The sequence below is a fragment of the Fusarium subglutinans genome (genome assembly GCF_013396075.1).
Source record: "Fusarium subglutinans strain NRRL 66333 chromosome Unknown NRRL66333_c0000002, whole genome shotgun sequence".
Classification (NCBI taxonomy): Eukaryota; Fungi; Ascomycota; class Sordariomycetes; order Hypocreales; family Nectriaceae; genus Fusarium; species Fusarium subglutinans.
In genome coordinates this window covers 472,867-497,218 of record NW_023502065.1, presented here as the reverse complement: position 1 = coordinate 497,218, position 24,352 = coordinate 472,867, and the positions used below count along the sequence as shown (strand labels likewise).

Genomic DNA, 24,352 nt, shown 5'->3' with positions numbered 1-24,352 from the left:
AGCAAATGGCAAAAACGAAGAATGGTGTAGTGGGTGAGAATGGTCTTAAGAGCGGATTTTAGAGATTTTAGGTGACCTTAGGAGCAGGACGTATACCGCTACACCACTCTTCGCATTGGTATAGAGAGTGGTTTTGTTATATAAAGGTAACCCCCTCCATGGTACGTATCGTCGTGGCAAGGCCTCGCTGCGTTCGAACGTCGTCCAAAGATGATGATATAAATCCAAGAAAAAAAGAGGTCAAATGTCGGGACCAGGTGAATAAAAAGTTGAGTCGAATGGCAAAAACCAAAGAGTGGTGTAGTGGGAGAAAGATCTTAGGAGCGGAAAGAAGAATTTTAGGTGATCATAGGAGATCTAGGAGCGTATACCACTACACCACTCTTCGATATGGATATTGAGCGGTTTTTGATATATAAGAGTAGGCATGGTCGACTCGTGGAGGGCGCTGGTTGCAGTGGGCAAGGTTCGGGGGCGAAGCGTGAACGAAAGAAGGTTTCCTTGCATTCGGGACGAGCGAATGAGAGAGCGTCGCGACAGCGTGAATGTAGTCCGTGTGACTCTTCGGTGTGAATCGTCAAAAGCGTATTCGGTTTCTCGAGGCTTCCATGATCACTTGATCACAGACGTATTCGTCAAAAAAAATCGTCGTGTTCGTCGTCGCAGCATTTCGTCGTGAATTTGCAGGTTGAAGTTGTCATGATGGACCCCACCTCAAATAATGATTTACAAGACGAGACGTCAAAAAAGTCGGAGCTTTCTTTTTTCCGCCCCCGCCATTTACTTTTAGTCTCTGAGCTTCCTGGAGCTTCCTTGGCGGCAGCCCACTACTAGCGCGAGTACGTAGACGTCATCGCCTCAAGCCAACTGTCCCATCGTCAAAAACGCGACCAAGGCCAATCTGGCGCCACTTCTTGCAAACCTTCTCGCTCCCTCCAAGCCAGTCATTGACCTCTCCTAATGCTGTGGCTCTACTAAGAACTCTTTTACGCTTGTTTACAATGGTTACTACCCGACGTTCTGCAAGGGCGGCTGCTGAAGCGAACGATACAGTTATGGATTCTCCCTCGAGATCGACCTCGACGCCTCGCTCGTCTCCTTTCCTGCCGACACCCCTAGAGAGAGCTGGGCTTGTGCTGTTCCCAGCTCTCTTGATCTTTGGGACCATCTTCTCTATAATTTCACCGCAGACACGCGCCGCACCGTACGATCCTATCGCGCAGTCGCATTTGCAAGATCCTAGCGTTTCTCCGAGCTACTTCGCGCGCAAGTCCAATATTTTCAACGTTCTCTTTGTCAAGCGAGGCTGGGCATGGATCACTGTTGCGTTTTTTGTCTTCATTTTCAGCCATCCTAGCACCACCGACACTGGGCGACGTGTTCGCGCGAGTCTGCGATGGGTTGCTGTAACAACGCTGTGGTTCCTCGTTACGCAGTGGTGCTTTGGGCCTGCTCTGATTGACCGTGGTTTCCGATGGACGGGTGGCCGCTGCGAGCTCGCTCGAAGGGAGGTTGAATTCGGCTCTGATACTGTTGGCGATAAGGTTACAGCAGTAGCCTGTAAAGCTGCCGGTGGAAAATGGAAAGGAGGTCATGACATATCGGGCCACGTCTTCCTTCTGACACTTGGTACTGCGTTTCTTATGCAAGAGGTTGGTTGGGCTGTGTTGAGATGGTCTGGCAAGCGAAACGAGGAGCGATGCGTTGTTATGACCGACGGAGCTCTCAAGAGCGCTAATGTTGAATCTGATACATCCCTGGGGGAAGGTTCCGAGCGACCTGCGCTGGGGCTTGGTGGCAAGTTTGCTGTAGGAGTTATGGGATTGAGTGCTTGGATGCTACTCATGACGGCCATTTACTTCCACACATGGTTTGAGAAGGTGAGAAAACCCCGTGTAGTTCTTGACGTTGTAATCGCTAACGATTCCAAGTTTACTGGACTCTTGACCGCAGTGACGGCCTTTTACGTTGTGTACATTGTGCCTCGCTTTGTACCTGCTGTTAGGCAGGTTGTTGGTCTTCCTGGCATATAGAACGAGGCATGGTGTGATGAATTATGAGTGATGCAGACGGCGTACATAGACGTAAGAGAGAACGAATTGCATAGTCCCACTGTTGTAGCATCAATCAATTGCCTTGAAGACGTATCCCATCTTACTTAATGGCAGGCTAACTCTAGCTTTGCTTGATCAACAGTAGATATACAGCCCAAGTTTGCTAACCAGCGTTCGCCCTACGCTCTTGATACCCGGCATATCCATCTCCGCGCGAAGTGCTCTATCTTCTTCGTCGAGCAGATGACTTGGTCTTCTTGAACTCATCCTTAATCTCATCCAACAGTCCATCAACCGTCAAAACATCCACAGCAACACCAGCCAGACCCTTTGCCACCATAAGTGCCTTCTCGAAAGCAGGCTTGCTTCCTGCTGCGACTTCGAAGGGCGCAGTATGAGGGCCACTCTTTGGAACAGTTCCATTGGCATAGGTGATCTGGAACATTGGGCTGATAGCGGGGAAGTCCTGGCTGATGTTTCCTTGGTCAGTTGAACCACCGGGCTCCCGCATCTTGTCGACATCAGCATCGGGAAGGTCACCACCAAGCTCCTCGAACCAGCGAGTGTATGACGCAGCGAGGCCATCGTTATTGTTCATGTTGGCGTAGCCGTATGGCCGTGTTGTGTAGTTCATCTTTGCACCTGTGCCCAGAGCACCAGCCTTGAAGCAGTTGTACACACGGTCTGAGAGCTCTTCAAGTTGTTCTTCGTTGGCGGCGCGGAGCTGGTAGCTTCCTGATGCATCGGCCGGAATGACATTGATGCGGGTTCCTGCTGAGTGGATAATTCCATGGACACGATCTGTTGTGCGCATCTGCTGGCGCATATAGGATAGGGCGCTATTGGCGAGGAGGAGTGCGTCTTGTGCGTTGATGCCTTCCCATGGCCCGGCTGCAGCATGAGCTTCACGGCCTGTGTACTCAACATCTACACGATCTGTTGATTGCGCCAGCATGTACGGTGTATCGGGGCCGTTGCTGGGATGCGAGATCAGAGAGATATCAATCTTGGCAGACTTGAAGACGCCGGCTTCGAGCATCTTGACCTTTCCACCGAGAGACTCTTCAGCTGGCGTGCCAAATAGGATGACCTTTCCCCCAAGCTTCTCCTTGCGCATGATCTCAGCGGTTGCAAGGGCGCCACCTAGTGATGCCGTCGCGATCAAGTTATGGCCACAGGCATGTCCCAGTCCCTCCAGCGCATCGTACTCGGCATTGAAGCTCACGATAGGACCATCGCCTGAGCCGCCAAACACAGCCATGAAAGCAGTGTCGATTCCACCAACTGTATCGGTAACATTCCATCCCTTCTGCTTCTTCATGAACGATGTGAGAAGCTTATGGGCCTTGAACTCTTTATATCCAAGCTCAGGGTTGTCGTGGATGTTCTTGTTGATTGACCAGAGCTCTTTATCAAGTGAGTCGATGTATTCTGAGACTGCGTCTGTGTATGGACTTGTGGCATTCTTCTTTTGGCGTGGTTCGAGGGTCGTTTGTAATGATGATGCTGAGGCTGCGAGGAGTGTGAGGCTGAACGCAAAGGCTGCAAGGCCTCTGGCATGATCTAGATAGACCATCGCGATATCTTGTTCTTCAATCTGTAACGGATTCAATTAGAACTGAGTCTTGTGATCTTATTCCCGCTTTCCAATGATCCTGTGTATCACCTCAAACCCGGACGATTTGTAACAGAGTGGCCATCGCATTGCGGACATGGCTATCACCCGGCCTTATATGCCACGACCTTTCTGATCTCCAATATAGCTCAGTTAGGCGAACCACGATTGTCTCTCTCCTCGTTATCACTCCTTTGGGCAGTATCTCAATTGCTCCTCAGTCAAGGACCTAGAATTGTTGCCCGAGACTCCACCTCGCAAATCCCCCGCCCAAGAAGTTGTACAGTTACCTTCCTAACTGGGGTATCAATTAAGCAAATCTTTAGAGTTATCAGTTAGTTGAACCTGGGTCGTATCGTCACCCCGCTTCGTGGGTCTCTTGTTCCCTGCGATGAGTTTGTCTATGTAACCTTAGTCTTGATATCGATAGCCGACGCGGCACCGACCAAGGAGCAGATTACCAGAATGAAGATTGCAAGTATCCGGGTATGGAGCAGTTTATATGGTGTTCTCCATAGTTCTCCATTGCCGTGGTCTAAAGCCGGCCAGCATCCGCGGCAATATTGACCGCCGTTTGTCGACGAGGTAGGGTTTGTGTCAGAGGCCTGTATATATACTTAGAGGAGGATTACATATCACGGTCAATTCAAGAGACGATCCAGTATTTAACAGAACGAGGTGAGCTCTGAAGTGAAAGGTCAGATGGAGTAATCATTTATTCTGGTCACTAAGTAGTTATGTCCAGTGAGTAGCTATTCGCTGGGTTGTCTCTATGCAAATTCCATATACCAAAGTAGATCGAAAGGGCGGTGCCATTTGTAATAGCACCCGGGATTTATGATAGTTACCTCTACATAGTGATCGAGCGTCCATTGCAGATGGGCTCCCGGTAATGTTTGAGACAAAAAGACTCGACAATTCAGAGTTGTTCATACTTTTGGGTCTTTAACGGGCAGATCTGCGCTCACTGGGTCATCAGTGGAATCTTCGTATGCGGTGCCTGGCATGTTTGGGGTCCGCTCTTTTGGTGCTGGGAAAGAGATGGGATAAGGTCTCTCAGAGGAAACACACGCATGTAACTCCCAGTCGTCCCAATATTCTTCTTCGATGCTTGCAACGGGAAAGACATAAGTTTCAGCCTCTACACAAATCCCATTCTCCAAGAAAACTGTGACGGGCATGACTACTCGCCGAGGGCTGTTGTGATGATAGTCCTGGCGTTTTTCCAGGGTATCACAGATCAAAAGAAGACCTGGGAGCTCTTTGGGGGCAGAACACTGTGATGGAGGACAGCCAATGGCACTCCCTTTGTATGGCAGTACAGTGAAGACTGTAGCGGGCTTTGTTATAGAATAGATATATTCTGTGTTGGAGAAGGAGCCGGTCAGCTTAACAGAGAGAAGTCTGATGTGATACGCGTCATTGCCGCGGATGAAAATGGGCTTGATGGGTATAGAGGCCATGTTGGAGGCCAGGAAGATTGGGCGGAAGGTTCAGAATCGAAGAGATGAGAAATCTTAGATATTAGCATGCGGATGGTGAAGAGAAGAGATGCTGTACCGGAGAGCAGGAGTCAATATCAAGCTGAGATACTTAAGGTAAAGTTTTATACTCAAGAGTATTGTAAGAAACTCCTTTCTCAGGTAAGATATTCATTCCATGTTGAGCTTATTCCTATGCTACTAGCCTTGTGTATACAATGCCTCTTTGATCAATCAAAGGCCCGTCTGTAGCCAAAGACAAGGTACTAGGTGACTAGCCAAGAAAGACAACATCTCAAAGGCAACTTCAAAGTACATTTTTGTTATTTTGAATTGAATTGTAGGACAAAGAGCAGAGTTTACTATCAGAACCTATGGACGAATCGCATCTAACAATCATCATCGCCAGCCTCATCATCTACCTTCACCAGAATCTTTCCCCTAGCATGAAGTCCACCCAGCTTCCTATAAGCTTCCTTGGTCTCTTCAAACGTCCATATACTGTCTTTGACCAGTTTTATGTCGCCACGGCCCAACATATCTGCAACAGCCTGACGATCATCAAGTGTAGGGCTCATCATAGATGTACCCAGCCATCTTCGGCCAACACCACCGAGCCATGGTGATACTGGCCACCATTCATTGAGCTTCATCTGCAACACAGCGCGGAGGAAGTCCGGGACAAAGAAGGTGGGTGGTTTGATGCCGACGGAAGAATAGTTGCCTTCGGGCACGAGATAGGATGGTGAGGCGAGATATAGGGCCTGGTGGCCCAGAGTGTCGATGATGGTGTTAAAGGGTTTGGATGAGAACTTTTCGGCGAGGTGCCTCGAAAGGTGGTCATGTTGCGTATAGTCTATAACCTGCGATATGAGTTAGTTAGCATTATATTTCAACCAAGGCTCAACTCACCTCATCAGCACCAAGACTCTTGACCAAATCGATATTCTTACCGCTGCATATGCCAACAATATATCCCCCAGGCCCTACAGCCTTTCGGAGCATCTGCACCACCAGCGAGCCAATTCCACCACTTGCTGCATTGACTAAAATACGATCGCCTGTCTTTGCACCGGACTCATTCGCAAGCTGTCGTGCTGTCAAGCCAGGTAGTAAGCAACCAGCTCCATCAACAAGGCTCACGCCTTCTGGTTTCTCCACAGCATATCTAGCTGGTATTCTAACATATTCAGCCAAAGCACCTGTTCCTGTAGGCAGAGTATGGCTGGCTGGTAACATTGCAAGAATCTTGTCACCTTTATTGAATCTCTTCGACTGTGCTGATCCAGACTCATCATCAGGATGCCAGACATCGATCACAGTGCCTGAAAAGTCCATCTCAGGAACACAAGTTGGTTTTCGAATGAATGGCGGAACGAGAGTCATCTGGAATATGGCACCTGGATTCAAGCCTACAAAGGCCACTTTGACAAGAATCCATTCCTCTGGGTCTGGCACGTCCTTTGGTAGGGGAAGAGGAGGAGGTAAAGTTGGAATAGGTTGTCTTTTAAGATTGAGGACGTCCCACGGGAGACCTCGTTCTGAGAATACCCAGGCTCTTGATTCTGTCATTTTGAGATCTCGTTGATGTGGGGTTTGTGATACTGGAAGATGGGTATTGTGGCTTTTAAGTTAAGCTATGTTGGGTTTTCAGCCGCACTCATTACTTGAGATGTCAGCTGTCATCCAATCTCGACCAGTCGGCATGATTCCGTTGCCAAGTCTGTGCTGCATCTTCACATAAGACGGAGTATTGACATCCGATACGTGGTCAACGTGCTGAAGCTACGTTCATGGATGCTGCTCAAGTGCAGCAGTTAAGCAGGCACTTAGTGTCCAAAGTCGACTATAAAGATATCGCAAGAGGAATGCAAGAATATAAATTAAAAACACACATTGAAATGAAAGGACTTGATGCTGTTCTTAACATACCTTATTGGGGCACCGACTTCATGTTGGGATGGCTACCCTAGACATCCAGTAAATGGGACCCTGACTGCGATCTGTCCTATTTGCACAATTGAAAGACGGATAGATTATGCGTACTCCTGAAACATAATAATCCACCAACTAGTGAAATCTACACCGTATGCCCACTGCTAGTTGGGAATTAGTTCCAGACAACATATCTGGGGCTTGATTGCAGCTAGCTCATTGGAGCGTTGGCGTAATCTGGACCTCAAATTGCATGGGGTCAACAATCCAATTTGCCACAAAAGGAGAAGCGAGATAACAACAACAAATTTCGCCAGCCCTGATATCGTTGAAAGCAGAACAGAACAGATCCCCCCCGTGTTTGACCCCTCCATCAGAAATGCGCTGTCCCCCCGTAATGCGGTAGCCTAGAACGGAAGAAACCCCTGAGCACCTATCAACCAATCTCCACAGGGCAGAAAATACGGCTGCCTTCAGCGGCAACCCTGCTGTAAGACCCAGCAACCACAGCAACGAAAAGACCACTTTTCTTTTCAGCAAAAACAACAGCGCACAATTATTCGTTTATCCGGCACAATTGAAATTAGCTTATTCCATATCAGCAAAAATTTGGCAGGCCAATTTATGTACATAATCAGACCACACCAAGGCTACCGCCTTTTCACCGCCAGGCACCGGAATTCTCACTCATTTTACTTTTTAGGCACCATTTTTACCACTTGGTCAATAAAGTCGTCTTCCTTTGGCAAAGCCTCAAGTCAGCTCAGCTCCTCGATACCTTCACCACGTCACGTACTCGCACCCCCGTACGCGTAAGAGGCAAACGTCAGCAAAAATGCGTGAGATTGTGAGACTTGGACTTTTCCCCCCCATTCGCTATCGCGGATTTGAGTTTGACTGAGGCTAACCAACCCCCGTTTGACAGGTGCACGTTCAAGTCGGCCAATGTGTAAGGGCCACCCAACCAATTTTTCTGCTTTGAGGGACATGTGTTGAGTTGATATCATGATTGCAGGGCAACCAAGTCGGCTCCAGTTTCTGGTAGATACCACTTCAGGCGATTATTTTTGAGTGCAGAGACTAACGCTTTATCAGGCAAACCGTCTCTGGGGAGCATGGCGTTGACGGTAGCGGCTCGTAAGTGAAATGAAGAGTCGGTGACCCTTATTTGCCTCAACCTAATAATTTCTCAAAGATACACCGGAACCGACGACCAGCAGCGAGAGCGCATCGACGTCTACTTCGCCGAGGCGCGTCTCCCCAATCTCTCTCTCACTCACCGTCTTTTTTTCACTAACCGTCTCCCTTTAGGCCACAAAGGATAAGTACGTGCCCCGCGCGGTCCTTGTGGATCTTGAGCCCGGTCCTCAGGATGCCATCCGCGCCGGTCCCCTAGGCCAGCTCTTCCGCCCCGACAACTTCGTCGCCGGAAATGCTAGCGCCGGTAACAACTGGGCCAAGGGTCATTACACCGAAGGTGCTGAGCTCGTTGAGGAGGCCATCGATGTTGTACGACATGAAGTCGAGAACTGTGAACATCTCCAGGGTTTCCAGCTCACTCACTCTCTGGGCGGTGGTACCGGTTCCGGTATGGGAACGCTTCTTCTGTCGAAAATCCGTGAGGAGTTTCCCGATCGTATGATGGCTACTTTTTCCGTTATGCCCTCGCCCAAGGTTTCTGATACCGTTGTCGAACCTTACAACGCCACTTTGTCATTGAACCAGCTTGTCGAAAACTCCGATGAGACCTTCTGTATCGATAACGAGGCTTTGTACGACATTTACGAGAAGACCTTGAAGATCGCTAATCCTTCTTACGCCGATCTTAACTACCTGATCTCGACAGTTATGGCCGGCGTGACAACATGTTTCCGATTCCCCGGTCAGCTCAACTCTGATCTGCGCAAGTTGGCTGTCAACATGATTCCGTTCCCTCGACTTCACTTTTTCATGGTTGGATTTGCGCCTTTGACCGGTCGCAAGATGCAGGGCTTCCAACATCTTACCGTGCCCAGCCTTGCTCAGCAGATTTTCGACAACAAGAACGTTATGGCTGCTGCTGATTTCCGTAACGGTCGATACCTCACTTGTTCCGCGATTTTGTAAGTTTTGATTTGAAAAAAGATGCATGAGATGAGACGAACTAACGTGAGATTAGCCGCGGAAAGCTATCGACAAAGGAGATCGAAGACCAGATGCTCAAGGTGCAAACCAAGAACTCACAGTATTTCGTCGACTGGATCCCCAACAACGTGCAAACCTCGGTCTGCTCCGTTCCCCCCAGAGGTCTCCCCATGGCCGCCACATTCGTCGGAAACTCCACCGCCATCCAGGAGATCTTCAAGCGCGTCGACGACCAATTCTCCGCCATGTTCCGTCGCAAGGCTTTCTTGCATTGGTACACCAGCGAGGGTATGGACGAAATGGAATTCACCGAGGCCCAGTCCAACTTGCACGACTTGGTCAGCGAATATCAGCAGTACCAGGATGCTGAGATTGACGACGAGGTTGAGGAGTACGAGGGTGAGGGTGAGCCTGAGGAGTACGAGGGCTAGAGGGATTGGAGAACTGGTTAAGATGATAAACTATTCGGCTTATTATTTCTTTATTACCCCCAAAATACTTCATCCCCTTCTAGTTCATATATAGCATTCAAAACTGAAATTGGTTTATTAGGCTTTGTTTTGTAGCCGATTCATAATTATATGGTCCTTTTTAACTTCTGAAATACCTTAATCATGCTTGACGTACATGGTGTCAAAGCCAACGTTCTTCCACTCGCCAGTCTCAGTGTTGAGAGTGAGATTTGTGTGCTTGACCTCTCCGTACCGAAGAGCACCGGACTCTGCACGACCACCAGCAACAGGACGCTTCAAGTGGTTGTCGCCAGAAACGACGGTGAAGTTAGCCAGAGGAATATCCCAGGAGTTGCGAGAGGCAACAGAAGGAGAGCCTGAATGTGTTAGTGAGATGCATGGGAGTGATCAGGTGTTTGAATCTTACCATAGAATCGGGACGAGACCTGCTTAGCGTTCACATCCAGGATGAAGTATCCTCGGTAATAACCCTCTTGCCACTGAAGCTCAGGGTTCTTCTGGACTCTGGCACGAGCAGCCTTACCGGCTGCAGGCTCGATAGGGCCACCGACTCCATTAGAGCTGACAGCTGTTCCAGCGAACTCGACACCAATGCTTCCAGCGCCAGTCTTGTTGTCATATTCCTTGGTTCCAAGCCAGACGAGATCCGAGACCTGACATATATCAGTTGAGTTAAGGTGAGGTTGGCAATAATCCATACCCAGTTCTGGTGGCTATCTCCAGCAAGGAAGATGTTGTTTCCGATATCGTTATCGTACAAATGCTCAAGAGTTCTGTTTCGGTTGGCGACATAACCCTTCAGAGATCAGTACTCGGAACAAAGCCAAAAGACTGGGCATTTACTTACACTCCAGTTGTCACCAGGCAGAACCTCGCCGTTACCCCAATCCTCGGTGATACGCGAGAAGATGATCTGGTTGCCAACGATTCGCCAAGCGGCACCTCGGTCCTTAGACTTACTAAGAGATCGATAGAACCAGTTCTCCTGTCGACCTCCCATGAGAGTGCGGCTGGGATCATCTCGGATCATGTCGATGTAGTTGTCGTTCCAGTCGAGGCTGGTGATGCTGCGGTCATAGTTTCGGGTGTCGAGGATGATGAGATCCAGGAGCTTGCCCATTTGGAAAGAACGCCAGACTCGCAGACCATCGTCGAGATCAGTTTGTCTGATATGGAGGTTAGATGAAGCTAATAGTAGGGTTGGTTTTGATATTTACCGGATGGGCATCCACTCGAAATAAGCTCGGACTGCGTTAACTTTTCGAGTGTCAACGGTGACCTTGCGGCCCTCCTTTAAGAAGGATTCTTCAGTATTGTTAAGACCAGAGAATCCATCTCTGTAGCCGTTGTTGGCGAACTCTGCCAAATGTTAGATAAGTCTAGGGCTATATCTGCGGGACTCACCGTGATCATCCCAAGTAGGGATCCAAGCAAAGTTCTGAGACAGAAGCTGCAGATCGAGATCTGTGCGGTACTAGTGAGATATTCATGTAAGCAAATTTTCTTTGAAAAAATTATGTCGTGGAGAGACTAGCCTGTCCATGGCGAGTTCGGTAGTCGTGAAGTGTAAAGATCTCGGTAGAGGGCTGGCTGGCCCGGCTGCCGTTTGCTCCATACTCATAGATGTAATCTCCAAGATGGATAACATAGTCGTGCTCGTCCTTTCTGGCAGCGTTGCCATAAGCGTTGAAGTAGCCGTTAGCTGGAACGATTAGCTTCAGCTCCTAGTTTTATCAAAGGGAGAAGTGGGCTCACGATAGTTGCTGCAGGAGAACACAGCGAAGCTCAGATTAGAGACGTCATCGTTGGCGGTAGGAGCAGTCTTGGTGCGTCCAACAGGACTCTTGACATTAGAGTCACAAACTTTAAACTGGTAGTAGTAAGTGGTAAGGGGCTTCAAGCCATCAGCTTCGACCTAGATGTTGTTAGTCAAGATATCTCAGTCTCGATTCCAAAAGACCGCGCTCACCTTGACAGTGTAGTCGATATCAGAGGTAGTATAGGCTCGTCCACTTGCGGCCGTCTTCCCATTTCCAGAAGCAGACTTGGACTCATAAACCTTCCACTCCACACAGATGGGATGAGGATCAGCCTTGATGTACTTCTCAGTCTCATGGCTGTAATGTCCCGCGGTGCCGTTCACAACATTCTCACTGTCATCAGATTTAGTGGAGGGTGCAACACGAGTCCAGAGGATAACGCTCTGCGGCCAAGGATCTCCCGAGGCTACTCCATGGGTGAAGTTGAGCTGAGAAGGATCATAAGGAGTGTTACCACGCTTCAGAGATCGACGCTTGACCAACGGAACATCGATTCCAAGACGAGCATGACGACGAGATGGACTGGCGTAGTTCAAGTTGCCGTCGAACTCAGCTATCACAGCTGTAGCCAGAAGGCCACAAGCATAGAGAAAGGCAGCAGACTTCATAGTTGCTATGACAAAAGCCGTTGGATGAGACAAAAAACAAGCTTATCCTGCGTATATACGTCTCTTTTTAAGCTTCTAGCGACCTCCATCCCAACCCCGCCTCCGTTATCGTCCATATTGCCGCCGAGATGCCGGTAGCCAACAAACAGGCCAGGCCTGTACACGTTTTTTCGTCCTGTGTATTGCATCACCACTCTTGTGGCCCTGGTTTGGTGCAACTGGGTCCTTGGTGTCACGGTCAACGAAAGAGGTAGCGATGTGACGTTGTTGAATGTTGAGTAACCAGTAGGAAAGACAAGGATTGTAAGCATCGAATGCCAAGGTTGGCTGCAATCCACGTGGAGGCTCGGAAGTTTTCATCTTGGTGTTGGTGTACTTCGACATCGTGGTGTGTTTTGAGGATCTTATTGGTTGTTTTGGTTGCATTTATGAGGTCTTGTGGTGTCCTGATTGGAGGTGCTACTATTGAGATCGAGGAGTGGAGACGATAACGGCAGAAGGACTTAGCGAGTGTTGATCTGATGATATAAGATTCTGGGCATTATTTAATTAGCTCCCTATCTAAGGCCCTTCTTATGTATGTGTCTATGTAATTATTTCTCCGACACAAATGCAGACTTGGCTGTTCAGGGCTGGAGACTTAGGTAATTTGGGCAATCACTCATCCACTTCTGTGACTCGTATTAGATACAAAACCTAGTTTCACAAAACCTTGGTGTTTGCCACGAGATATACTGCCTTTTTTACTGAGATAATTGTAATTATTTTGCATTGTATAAACTCGAACCTGCTGTTGGTCATGGCTGTACTGCAATTAACAGCCCGTGATATTTGTTTCTCTCTATTTTTAGCTACCACGTGACCTGTATATACCAACTAAGTTCTGTATCCTCAAGCTTCTATTCACTCTCAACAACAAAGAATTACCCGTATATAAATTAGATAACATGCCCGTACCACCGCCTCGGCCTAAAATATTTCGGTGGGCAAAATTCAACCTGGAAGCACTCCTTTTCCTTGCAGAGAAACTTCGAGGTCAATCCTGTACCTGCGATGAATCCAAGACCCCCAAGAGCGGTAGCTTGAACTGGGTTATATTCATAACCTTTGATGATGGGCTAGAATGGGTGTTTCGATCGCCTCGCTACGACACACATATGTTCTCAGAAGAAACTGCCTCCAAGATACTCATAAGTGAAGCGAGTACGTTGAAATACCTTGAAACCCATTGCCAGATCCCCGTTCCGAAAGTCTACTCTTATAGGTAAGATACAGTTAAGCAGGATAAAAGAAGTCCTATAATGACATGGAATACAGCGGGACTCGTGATAATGACATCGGAGTACCTTATATCCTTCAGAGCAAAGCTTCTGGCCGCCCCCTGTCGGATTATCGTTGGACAGAGCCTGTAGTCCAACCTCCGAATATCCGATATTCCATATCTCAGCTCCCACTCTCCGATCAGACCGCGAAAGAATCATGAATCAGCTTGGTGCCATTATGTCTCGTCTTTCAAAGGTCCATTTCGATAAGATTGGATCGCTATTTGAGGACGATACCGGTGGATTTTCAGTGGGTGAATGTCTATCCCCTGTTTTTACGTGGCAGTCAAGAGACTCCCTTGAAACGGAAATAGAACGAGGTCCCTTTAAAGACGAAACTCTCTACCTCCGGTCTTTGATATCAACTTTTACTGCTCATGCAGAGGAGCTACCACTCACACCTTACCTGTTCTTCTCGCCACTGCCCAAACCAGCTGATTACCCGACATGGGACAGCTTTAGGGCTGCTGCCGATAGAAGAGGCGACTTCATAGTCGTCGGCGATAAACTAGAGGGTAGCAAGAATCGACTAGACTACTGCATTGCAGGTCAGATACTCCAAGAAATGATACAAGAACTATCATCTGGTTCGACTGTTTTCACCATATCACATCCTGATCTACATACGGGAAATGTACTTGTTGATGAAGATCTAAACGTCACATGCATTATTGATTGGGGTTCTGCTATAACAGGTCCCATGACGGAGCTATTAGCGACTCCAGGGCTCGCAGGCTCTTCAAAACCACCTTTAGCAACTCTCACTGCTGCTTTTCAAGCCGGTTTTTCAGAAGAATATTTAAACATCAGCCAGGACATGTGGAGAAGAGGTGAGATGATGTGGAGTTTTTCTCGCTTGGTACGTCTTTTATCTGGTCAGGATCTTTCCCTGTTTCAAATGTTGTATGATCTTGTTTATAAGACCGGAGTTGAAAATCCATCTGACTTAAGAGATTTTGGTTGGCTGTTTCATCAGCGGGCTATGGCCCCAAGTAACAAGCAGCTTCTCTCCGAGCTGAAGGAAGATGATTTGACAGACGCTGAGGTGAAAGAACGAGAGAAAGACGTCTTCTCTGGAGACAAATTGGAGAGGTTGGCTGTGGCGAGGAAGCTAACGCTGATGGCTGAAATGAACCCGAGATTCGTTGGAGATAGGCGGCTGTGGCGATGGATCGAAGAGGCTCTGAAGGGCCCTGCTCATGATGATATCAAGGGAAAGGATGCGCCTGCATGAGGACTTCGTTGTAGGTAGTCGGCTTTTACCCTCGTGAACCCTCTGGTCGTTGCATGAGGATCCTGACAGCTGATGTGGACATCACGTGCCTCACACGATGACACCAAATGCAACACAACTGGTGTAATCTAGAGATGGGGGTTGAAACGTGTCTTAGTTGACCAAAATATTAGACTTATTTCTTTACTCTATAGAAGAGCCATTTATGGTATCTCACAAGCTTCTGGATCATGACCCTCCTGCTAAACCTTTCTTAATCCTGAGAACCGTGCTGATATGGCTCATAGCCAGCTCAGTCCTTTCGTGCGTTGCGAGAAGTCTTGCCGTCTTGACCACATTCTTGATCTGTCTCCCATTGAGCTCAACACCAGCCAATTCATCGAGCTCATCTCCAGAAAGGCCACTTCTATTGTTGTCAATATTCACAAATGTCTTCCAAATATGCAGCCTGCTCGTGTAGTCCAGATTAGGATAGTGAATAGTGAGATGAATCCGAGACTCAAAAGCCGGATCAAAAGCCGAGACTCGGTTGGTCGTTAGGAACATGACGCCCTCGAAGTATTCGAGGAGTCGAAGGAAAATCGAAACGAGTTTGTTTCTTTTGATATCTGACGTAGTTCGACATTCGAGAAAGACATCGCACTCGTCAAGCAGGAGGACTGCTCCCCATCTTGTCGAGAGCTCGAGAGCACAGTCTAGCTTCTGCTCAACCTCTTGTGCAACATCACCCAACTCGGCAGCACTCATATTATAAAGTGGTCTTTGCATGATCTCAGCAACTAAGAGGATGATGTTAGCAAGCTTTGGTCAGCTTCCAAGGCATCGGAGTAATCACCAGACTCAGCCGTGAGAGTTTTCCCAGTTCCCGGCTCTCCGCTCAGAAGCATTATAATCCCCCTTCCTGCATTGGATCAGTCAAGTTCAATATTTATTTCATCTCGATAGCTTTACCTTTGCCTTGGATCACATCGTCAAAATCGTCTAGGCCAGACATTTGAGCACCGACAAACGCGTGGATAATTCGTTTGTAATCGTGCGGCAGAACAAGCTGATCAAAGGCTGTTGAGTTCCATATAACGTCTTGAACGAGCTCAATGTCGAATAGTCCTAAGTTTCCTGTAAGAAAACAGTCTTGGGTAAATACCTTGAGCCAACATACCCCATTCTTTAGTTTTCAGGCAGAATCCTTTCACGGCGTTCGTACATAGCGCATAATGGCTTTCTGAAAGCACCTTATTGGATACATCTTTTGAGATGATTAGCATCTGTTAATCTGCCTCGCGGAGCCTCATCTCCTGGATCAAGAGGCATTCGAGCTGTACTGAGATCAGAATACTTACGTGAGCTTTTTGAGCCATTGCTTAGAACCCTCGTGGCGTGTGGTTTTGTTGGTAGAGGTCCATGAGCGATCGAACCAACCGACTTATCATTACATTGCTCATTCCCACGAAACACAAAGCTTTTCGAAGCCTCAAGTGGATGAAGTGGACCAGTCGTACCGCGATTAAACCACAAAAATGTTCTGCAGTCAATGATGATCCGCTCATTTGTCACCTACACAACTGTGAGAAGACCGAAAAAGGGATTCAAGGAGCTTCTGACATACATGACGTTGCCTTGGGATCCCTGAAGCTGTATGAGACAGACTATACATACCAGAGTACGTCTTATGGTTGATCCCTTGCAAGCTCTCAAATAGTCGACCACGCTGAATGAGTCGCTCCCTGACTTGATCAATATCGGGGCATAGACGTGCCGGAATAACATCCAGCTCCAGAATCGGTAAGACGTTCTCAAAAGGTGATATGGTCAAGCTTGTTTCTGTGTACCCAAAGGTGTCTCCATCGGTATCGATGAACCGCACATTAAGCACGTATGCCACTGCTCCATCTGGTGTCTTGGAGTAATTCCCGCTGCTCAACTTGAACAGCCTATCGCGACCCTCGATCTTTGTGTAGACTTCGACGTCGGGTTCAAAGAGTGTCCACACATAATCAAAGGATATGACTCCGTTGTTCAGAAGATCTGTGGCTTGTTCAATACGCGGCTTGATCTCAGCATGAATGATATCTGCCAGAAGTTTGTAATGCGAACACTCCTCAGAGGAATCATTAGGATCGCTTCTCGGGTCGGCTTGTTTGAACTCATCCCATCTATAAAAGAACTCTCGGAAAGGCGCATGGAACTCAAGCTTCTTGAGGTTGGTGTTGATACCCTTGTAGCCCTTGAAAACCGGACCGAGAATCTTTTTGAGCAGTGGGCTCTGCACTGTGATAGAATGCAGCGAGAGCACTGATTCATCAATCTCGCCATGTTCCTTCTCGCGGCGGACAATGAGTGCGTATTTGGCTGAGGCTTGGGATGATCTTCCATCGATTCCGATTTCATCGTCCGTCCACTCTTGCCAAGGGTCCCAACTGCTCTTCCGGTAGATATCTTTAGTCTCAGCAGCCATGCCCACTTCTGCGGTGTTACTCGAGTTGTTTGGATGATCTTGGTTCTTTTGATTATGCTCATCTGAGCGCGTAAACCAAGGACTGCCCATGGTGTTGACCCACGATAGGAGTGTGCGCGAACTAGTATCAGAACTCCCTTTGATGAAAGTAATTGGTCGACTGAGATCAAGTAAGGTTTCACTGTTCACCGAATGAAAGGATCAGCCTTTGAAGTTTAGTTCTAGCACAGACCCAAAAGCAAGAAGAGCGCAGTATGCGCCAGCATGTGAAGACTTGTCTCAATGAAGCGACAAACTGCCCACTCTTCCTGCAGGTAAGTGATCTGACCTGCGATTGAACATGCGTGTATCCGTATACGCCTCGTAGGAACAAAGACAGCTGAAAAGGAGCTCGGAGCCCAACAGCTGATTGGCGATCTGCAGGTGCCCAAAGAAGGATGCCAATCATGACCCAATGAAGAAGCGTCATTTAAAAGCTGGCCAAGCTATTGATTTCTGATCATTGCGTGGCCCCGCCCACCCCGTCCTATCAAAAAAGGGGGTGTAGAGTTTGTTCAGCTCCGATTGTACATAGCTCATATTTACATATCACATTGTCAAATGACGAAGCGCAGGCCTCAATCTCTGCTGTCAGGCCTGCATTGCCGCACTGCTGCATCAACTTCAGTTTGGACACTTCGTATATCATGAACAACAGCTCTTTGAGGCTTTCCAGAGTCCGGACCTCCCGGGAAATACGACGGGGACGAAGCCGTGCTGTAGAACCAGAAACGGCTTAGGGGCGGAACCAATCCGAAAAAGTGACAGCTCTTTGAATTGATCATCATCAGGGATTATAACTAGATGCTGGTACCCTGTTCTTCCGTATCATGAATAAGTCTTACTCACTACCCGTACTTTCTGCCCAATGAACTGAGACTACCAAGCCAAGCATTACCAGTCTTTGCAGGTCTTGAAAATGCTACCTCATTAAAGCTGACCACTGACTCTGTCAGTGTTACCAGCGTGGCGTTGCTCAGTGCACTATGCTAATGAACTCAACTGCAAACAACACGTCTGACTCTAAGTCACCAAGTTAGAAAACAGATAATTTCTTCTACCCCTGTCTATAAACCGTTCACGTCTCAATAATACCAAAAAGATCCAATAATACAGGGATTTGTCTATTACTGATCTAATCATACAAAAACAAAAGCATTTATCTTTTCATTTCAGACCAAGCACTGTATTCCTATCTGAGACTTACCCATACTTCTACTAACTGATAGCTGAGAATCCACGCTTGATCCCTCGCTTATACGACTCCTGTGATATTCTCGCCCGCTTCTTTACTTGTCCAGAGCTTTCACCGGTATCATAGCCATCGTCTACACGACGTTTCCGGGCTGCCTGCATCGGATCCTGAGGTTCACTTGTTGCTTCGCTGGGCAACTCAACGAATGAGGCCTCACCAGTTCCAAACCCCGGTGAATCTATTTCCATGTCAGTAGTCGTTTTGATTTCAGCTGTTAGTTGAATATCGGATCCATCGAGGTCCGTAGATGGAGCGCTTATCGCCTGCTCGCCACTGGTTCCGAGTAGCTCTTCCAGCCAGTTCCCGGTCGTATACAGAAGTTTGTCGTTCGGGGTTGAACGCCCAGTCAACCATGAATCACACATTCTCATCCTAAACCAAGATCTAACATGAGGTTTTTGAATTTGCAGAGTAGGTAGGCAACGTCATCACCCAATTCTCCTACCTTGGAAGGAGTCGGAAGTTCTGGCACCACGATTACGCAGTATCTCTGATAAGGTAGGTTAGTACTTAAGTTGACATAGCTTTAGTACATTTCAACATCTGGCCACAGAGACGGTAATGGTAGAAGGCCTAGCTAGTTCATCCGTTTTGACTATACGGTTTAGATTTTCGGAGAGGAGACGAGAATCTCATCGTGTTCGCCAAACTTGTGTTCTTCAAACCAACTTCTCATCTGCAACTCTATGTAGTCCTTGGAGTGATGAGTTGGTCTTGGTTATCTTGACAATAGCCACCCAGACAGTCACAATATATTTCACACCGTAACGATTTAAGGAATCTTCCAAAATTCCAAAGCTTGACGCTGTGCAGAGACAGTACCCGAGTCTCGAACTTGGGTGTTAGTGTTGAGTCAGCGAAATGCCCAAAGTATCGGTTTCTTTCAGCATCGCCAGGTACCAAGCATAAATTGTAGTTTGGCCCTAAGATTAATCACCAAATCTCATGTTTGCTTCTGCCTCGCCATTGACTAAAGAACAAATAAAGTGTTGGTAAATCAGCGAGTGAAGAGGCCTCGTGTGAGACAGACAGAGGCAGAGAGACAGGGGTGTCGCATCCGTGGAAGCCGCGGAAAGCGCCAAGATTTGGAATACGAAGGCAACAAGGCATCAACCATGCATTGAACACTTTGACTGGCATGACACGACAAGAACTCATCAAAATTCCGCTTTTTACGCTACAAGCAATGAGATTAAAAACATGGCATTAACTTCATATTTCCTAAAACTATATCAATAGCCAGTCATTGCTGTCTTGAGTGCAGACTTTAACACATTACTATCCCCAGATATCTTCAATAATGGAACCTAGCAAACCAGCTCTCAAAATCGTTCGAATAAGCTCTCGTGAGCAACTCGAAGAGCTTGTCGACTTTATTTGCGAGGCCTTCATGGAAGACGATCTATTCTGCGTCATGGTCCCTGGTCGACATGAACATCCCGACGCAGCTCGCAGCATGTGGCGCATGACCCTCGTCGAGGAGTACGGTAGAAAAGGCTCTGTGCTTCTAGCTGCTCGCCGTCAGGGAGAGGGTGGGGAAAGGGGCGAGTTTGTTGCCTGTGCAGTTTGGTGTCGTTGCGGAAAGAGTGATATCGCTCAGAGCTGGCAGGGAGATAACTGGAACAAACGCAAGTCAACATTGGATTAACGAGAGTGGCAGTGTAACTAATCACTATAATTAGGAATTGCCAGGCTAGAAACGGCGTGGACATTGTTCTATAGCTTCTCCCTTCGACAAGCAGGTCCCGGTATCGCACTAGACGCCTGCATCGCAGCAGGAGAAGCAGCCGAGCAAGCCTACAAGTTCTACCCCGATGAGCGCTGGCGCCTCGGCCTCCTAGCCACCTCCCCCAAATGCCAGAGAACCGGCATCGGAAAGCGTCTTGTCCAGTGGGGCCTTGACCGCTGTGAGGAGGAGGGAGTTCCAGCGACGCTCGAGTCCAGTGTTTCAGGACGGCCACTCTATGAAAAGATGGGATTCAGAGAGTTAGGCACTGTGAGCTTCTACGAAGGAAAGTGGTCCATGCCTGCCATGCTCAGACCTGTGGAGGAGGACAAGAAGACGGTTTAGAAGGAAGCTTTGTTAGATTCAAAGGCTGAAGGCATGGTTTGAAGCAACCACGAACAAGGGTGTATGCTTGAGGTGTATAGTAAATGGCATGGCATTTCTTTCTTGACTGTTTGGAAGTTCTTACTTCATTTGCTACACCATTAAACTCGTGATGGTGAAAATGATGGGTTGGATCGGCGCCTTGCGGATGACGAGCACCAGGCGTAGAATGCTGACGGAATCAAAAAGCGACTCTCGACAAACAGAACTTGACTGGTCGTGACTAGGCAGCATTACAAGTGAAGAAGTGGCTTGAACTACGCAGAGAGGTCCATTATGTTGATCCTGTGTTAGGCTATCCTCGCAGACGAGACCCCCGACTACAAGGTTAGGCTCGCCGTTGAACTATCAAGACTTCACTTGGGAAAACAAAATGGCTAAAAACGTGTACGAGTCAAAGATGTATATGATTGATTGAGCTCAGCTACTTGCGTGAGATTAATGATGTTTCCCCTTCCCATACTACTAGCAAGTTCCTCAGATCAAAAATTCCCCGAAAGTCCATGGCGGGCATGGTTAAGAGTGTTGTTTTGAGTTGATAGACCTGAAAACTGATGCTCGCATCGCGCGCACTTCGGGAGGTGAGGTTGACAGGATCATCCTGCTGCGAAACTGATTCTTTGCCTCGCAGGGCGAATTAGCGCTGCTGTCAGGATTGAAAACCGAGTCGATGTTGATCATAGAGGTCTCATTATCAGAACGAATAGAGACGGGCCCATTCTGGTTGTTGGCGGGGGCGTCCTGGTCAGTGGATGCACTGCCTTGATTGACTGGTGGGATCTAAAGATGTCCAAGGCCATGAACATGCTCGTTGAGCTTGTGCCTATGGGGGATGTCATGTGCTGTGCTGAGAGCTAAGTTATGCGTGGCCCCTAGTTACCCACGGTAAGTAAGATAAAACCCATAACTTGGCTTCTCAGCACAGCACATGACATCCCCCATAGGCACAAGCTCCCCAAACATGTCCATGGTCTTGGAGGTCGCCCCGTCCATGATTATATGGATGGGCTCTTCCACATCAGACAGCATGGTCTCAGTACAACGCATCGCATCGCCGCTAACGGTTGGGGGAGACATTGTTATGGCGACGAATGGTAGTGAAGAGGAAAAGGAGAAGAGGTAGAAGATTGGAGAAGAGGTAAACAGAAAGGAGGGGTGCTTGGTCGTCGACCTCCACGAAACTGCGCGCTCCGGCGTGACAGCGTACTGGGGATGCCTGTGTTTACGCAGTCCGGTCCATGGTAACAAATTCCACGAAGGCGTCCATGGTCTTGGAGGTTGCCCTGCCCATGATTATGTGGATGGGCTCTTCCACATCCGGCAACATCCGGCTGTTGCGACCAATAAAGGCCTCATTCTCTCACCCTGAAATCGGTTTGTCCGGAGCTAGAGAAGTGCTCGACCTTCTCGGCCACTCTGAAAGACTTGGCTCGTTCCGCTGACTTTGCAGTCTTCTTCAACTCCCTCCGTCTCTGAAAGACTTTGGCTCGTTCCGCTGACTTGCAGTCTTCTTTGGCTCCCTCTCCAAGTCTCTGCGCTCCTTTGCCTCCTTTGCCTCCTTGACTGTGGGCTTAGTCACGATGGAGCTTCTGCGACCGGCAGAGGAGCGTCGCCACCATCTTGGCTAGAACTTGGGTAGGGGTAAGGCTACCGTCGGTGGAGCCGATGGTCTCCTCCTACAAGGTGAAAGGTTAATATGAGATGATGACTTTGGCTTGATTGAGGATAACTTACTCCAAGTTCCCTGCTCAAGATGGTGGACGATGTCCAACCATACAACCCTCCACCCCTACTCTTGCGAACCAAGAGGTGAGACCTAAAGATCTCAGCCCCCAAGAACTAAAAGTAGGGGTGAAAGGTTTAAATGGTTCGACGTTTCAAGCCTCCCTGTCAACCCCCTGAGTTTAAATGTTAATCATCTGTTTTAATAAGGGGACACGAAATACTTACATCGCTTCCTGACCTCAGAGTTGCCCTCTGCGCGGGCCGCGAATTGGGACTCAATCTCCGAAGAATCATCGGCAAGGGAATTGGGGGGATCCCATTCCCCTGGTCCCTCGCTGTCAGACTCTGCGGCCCCACGGACGCTGGATTCGTCCGATCCACCATCAGACGAAGCCTCCCAGCCGCCTCAGCGCTGTATCTCTTCAGCTTGTCGAGACCATCTTTCATCTGGCGGCCATGTTGGGCCCCTTTCTATCACCCGACGCAAGTAAAGCGCGGGGGTTGAGGTTCACCTCCTGCGTGCATCAAAGGATGGCAGCGCAAGGAGGGTACAGTCCCAGGTCCGGGTCTGAGGGTCACCCACAGTCAAGTATGACGTGGGGAGAGAGGGGGGAGGGAAGGCCACCGCTATGATCTTATATGCGGGGTAGTTGTGTGTCTAGAACACTTATCTGTCAGCTTCTTTGTAATAGTCAGAGGACAGTGGGATGTGCTTACCTCTGGTTTCGCGTGGAAAATGACAAGTGTTGCGTGATAAGTTGGGGTCCATCAAACTTGGCCGCCAACGTGAGGTAAGGGAGCATTATGGCATGATGCGATGTGCTTTTCTGGTCGATGATTTACCGAATGAAGTGAAGGAAGCGACTTGAGGAAAGGTAGTCTGATTGTTTGTAGAAAGGTGGAGGCTGCAAGCTCAGCTCTGATAAAAAGGGAGTAACTTCTGACACTCTTGCGAGGATTCGTGGATGGAGTCATGTGCTTCTCATCGTGCTTGGTATTTGGAGGAAATGGGTAATAAAAGTCGCCAAGTTGGGCAATGTGCTACCAACCTTTAAGGCAAAGTACGTGGGAAGGGAGCCTGTGGCAGGGGCAGGGGAGATGATGAAATGAAGAGAGGTTTCTTTGGTCAAAGCGAGTCTTTTGCTCGTGACATGAGCAGAGGTATTGGTGGCTCTAGTACAAAGGGAATTTTCTTGCAAGAGTTTGTTTGTTTCTGTGATACTTGTTAGTTTGGAAGGATAAGACGCGTAGCGATGTCAAAGTTGGCGCCAACTGGTTGCAGGTGTGGGAGTCAACGACGAATATGGGATTTGTACTTACGTGGAGGGCTCACTTGGCCGCTATATGTGATGGAGTGGTAGAGGTGCCGTATGATGCGTCTTTAGTAGGAGAAGATGGTGTTTTGCGCATGGTAGCCCTTCTGTTCAGGCGTTTGATATACGCAAGAGACGAAGGGAAGAGGTAGAAGTGAAAGGCAGCGCGCTTCAAGGCATGAGAATAAGAGATCGGCTATGAAGGCAAAGAGAAGACATCAAGACGCGTTTTGTTCTCGTGCTTCATTGTGTCTGGTGGAGAGATTGCCTCAGACATGAAGAGGGAGAAGCGAGAGGTGGAGGAAGAGAAGAAGGAAGAGGAGGGGGGAGGGGGGATTTCATCTCCGATGCTCGCACTTGTCAGTTGTGTTGGAGGTGCAAATCGGAGGGAAGGTGTGGGAAGATGATAGAAAAGGGCTAGGCAGTAACTTGCTCATAGGCAACGCGTTGCTAGGGGAAATCAGGAGTGTCTCATCCGGCCAGAGAGAGGCGGGAACTCGGTCTTTTCTGATGCAGTTTTGAAGGTATGAAGATTTCGACACGGGGAATGAAAATCAAACGAAAAATTGCATCTATTCACGAATGTGCATTAAAAAAAGAAGCCATGCTGAAAGTGACTTTCTGTGTTGGGGGTGATGTCAAAGGAGGATGACGGGACGCTACAGGGAGCTCACACAGAATTATGGGACCACGACAGGGGAAGAGGGGCCAGGCACACGCTCTTGGGCCAACCGGAGCGAGCCCTGACTTGCCGAGCTCACCCCACGGATCTCACCAAGACATGGGTAA

At 48.4% G+C, this 24,352-nt stretch overlaps 10 protein-coding genes across 10 annotated transcripts; 4 read left to right on the top strand and 6 right to left on the bottom strand.

Annotated features, from left to right (window-relative positions):
• Nucleotides 1-1,001: 1,001 nt before the first annotated feature.
• On the top strand, nt 1,002-2,033 carry FSUBG_491 (SCS3 inositol phospholipid synthesis; the record flags this gene model as incomplete). The annotated part of the gene is made up of 1 exon (XM_036682949.1): nt 1,002-2,033. One exon carries the CDS (start codon nt 1,002-1,004, stop codon nt 2,031-2,033), a length of 1,032 nt encoding a protein of 343 aa, XP_036544014.1.
• A 244-nt stretch (nt 2,034-2,277) lies between these two features.
• On the bottom strand, nt 2,278-3,630 carry FSUBG_490 (amidohydrolase; the record flags this gene model as incomplete). Its single annotated transcript, XM_036682938.1, has 1 exon — nt 2,278-3,630. One exon carries the CDS (start codon nt 3,628-3,630, stop codon nt 2,278-2,280), a length of 1,353 nt encoding a protein of 450 aa, XP_036544013.1.
• Nucleotides 3,631-4,598: 968 nt separating this feature from the next.
• On the bottom strand, nt 4,599-5,132 carry FSUBG_489 (zinc-type alcohol dehydrogenase; the record flags this gene model as incomplete). The annotated part of the gene is made up of 1 exon (XM_036682926.1): nt 4,599-5,132. One exon carries the CDS (start codon nt 5,130-5,132, stop codon nt 4,599-4,601), a length of 534 nt encoding a protein of 177 aa, XP_036544012.1.
• A 407-nt stretch (nt 5,133-5,539) lies between these two features.
• On the bottom strand, nt 5,540-6,722 carry FSUBG_488 (zinc-type alcohol dehydrogenase; the record flags this gene model as incomplete). The annotated part of the gene is made up of 2 exons (XM_036682915.1): nt 5,540-6,013; nt 6,063-6,722. 2 exons carry the CDS (start codon nt 6,720-6,722, stop codon nt 5,540-5,542), a joined length of 1,134 nt encoding a protein of 377 aa, XP_036544011.1.
• A 1,198-nt stretch (nt 6,723-7,920) lies between these two features.
• On the top strand, nt 7,921-9,640 carry FSUBG_487 (beta-tubulin 2; the record flags this gene model as incomplete). The annotated part of the gene is made up of 6 exons (XM_036682904.1): nt 7,921-7,932; nt 8,101-8,126; nt 8,181-8,222; nt 8,281-8,320; nt 8,397-9,187; nt 9,244-9,640. The coding sequence occupies 6 exons, from the start codon at nt 7,921-7,923 to the stop codon at nt 9,638-9,640; spliced, it is 1,308 nt and encodes a 435-aa protein (XP_036544010.1).
• A 177-nt stretch (nt 9,641-9,817) lies between these two features.
• FSUBG_486 (alkaline phosphatase) lies at nt 9,818-12,110 on the bottom strand (the record flags this gene model as incomplete). Its single annotated transcript, XM_036682893.1, has 9 exons — nt 9,818-10,038; nt 10,089-10,335; nt 10,383-10,478; nt 10,530-10,848; nt 10,900-11,041; nt 11,087-11,146; nt 11,214-11,384; nt 11,438-11,597; nt 11,652-12,110. The coding sequence occupies 9 exons, from the start codon at nt 12,108-12,110 to the stop codon at nt 9,818-9,820; spliced, it is 1,875 nt and encodes a 624-aa protein (XP_036544009.1).
• Nucleotides 12,111-13,589: 1,479 nt separating this feature from the next.
• FSUBG_485 (kinase-like domain protein) lies at nt 13,590-14,666 on the top strand (the record flags this gene model as incomplete). Its single annotated transcript, XM_036682882.1, has 1 exon — nt 13,590-14,666. One exon carries the CDS (start codon nt 13,590-13,592, stop codon nt 14,664-14,666), a length of 1,077 nt encoding a protein of 358 aa, XP_036544008.1.
• A 228-nt stretch (nt 14,667-14,894) lies between these two features.
• On the bottom strand, nt 14,895-17,211 carry FSUBG_484 (TOB3 (member of AAA-ATPase family); the record flags this gene model as incomplete). Its single annotated transcript, XM_036682871.1, has 4 exons — nt 14,895-15,445; nt 15,502-15,567; nt 15,618-15,782; nt 16,323-17,211. The coding sequence occupies 4 exons, from the start codon at nt 17,209-17,211 to the stop codon at nt 14,895-14,897; spliced, it is 1,671 nt and encodes a 556-aa protein (XP_036544007.1).
• A 2,504-nt stretch (nt 17,212-19,715) lies between these two features.
• On the top strand, nt 19,716-20,486 carry FSUBG_483 (uncharacterized protein; the record flags this gene model as incomplete). The annotated part of the gene is made up of 2 exons (XM_036682860.1): nt 19,716-20,047; nt 20,108-20,486. 2 exons carry the CDS (start codon nt 19,716-19,718, stop codon nt 20,484-20,486), a joined length of 711 nt encoding a protein of 236 aa, XP_036544006.1.
• Nucleotides 20,487-21,305: 819 nt separating this feature from the next.
• FSUBG_482 (uncharacterized protein) lies at nt 21,306-23,053 on the bottom strand (the record flags this gene model as incomplete). Its single annotated transcript, XM_036682849.1, has 5 exons — nt 21,306-21,348; nt 21,406-21,731; nt 21,890-22,095; nt 22,476-22,612; nt 22,968-23,053. 5 exons carry the CDS (start codon nt 23,051-23,053, stop codon nt 21,306-21,308), a joined length of 798 nt encoding a protein of 265 aa, XP_036544005.1.
• Nucleotides 23,054-24,352: the final 1,299 nt, after the last annotated feature.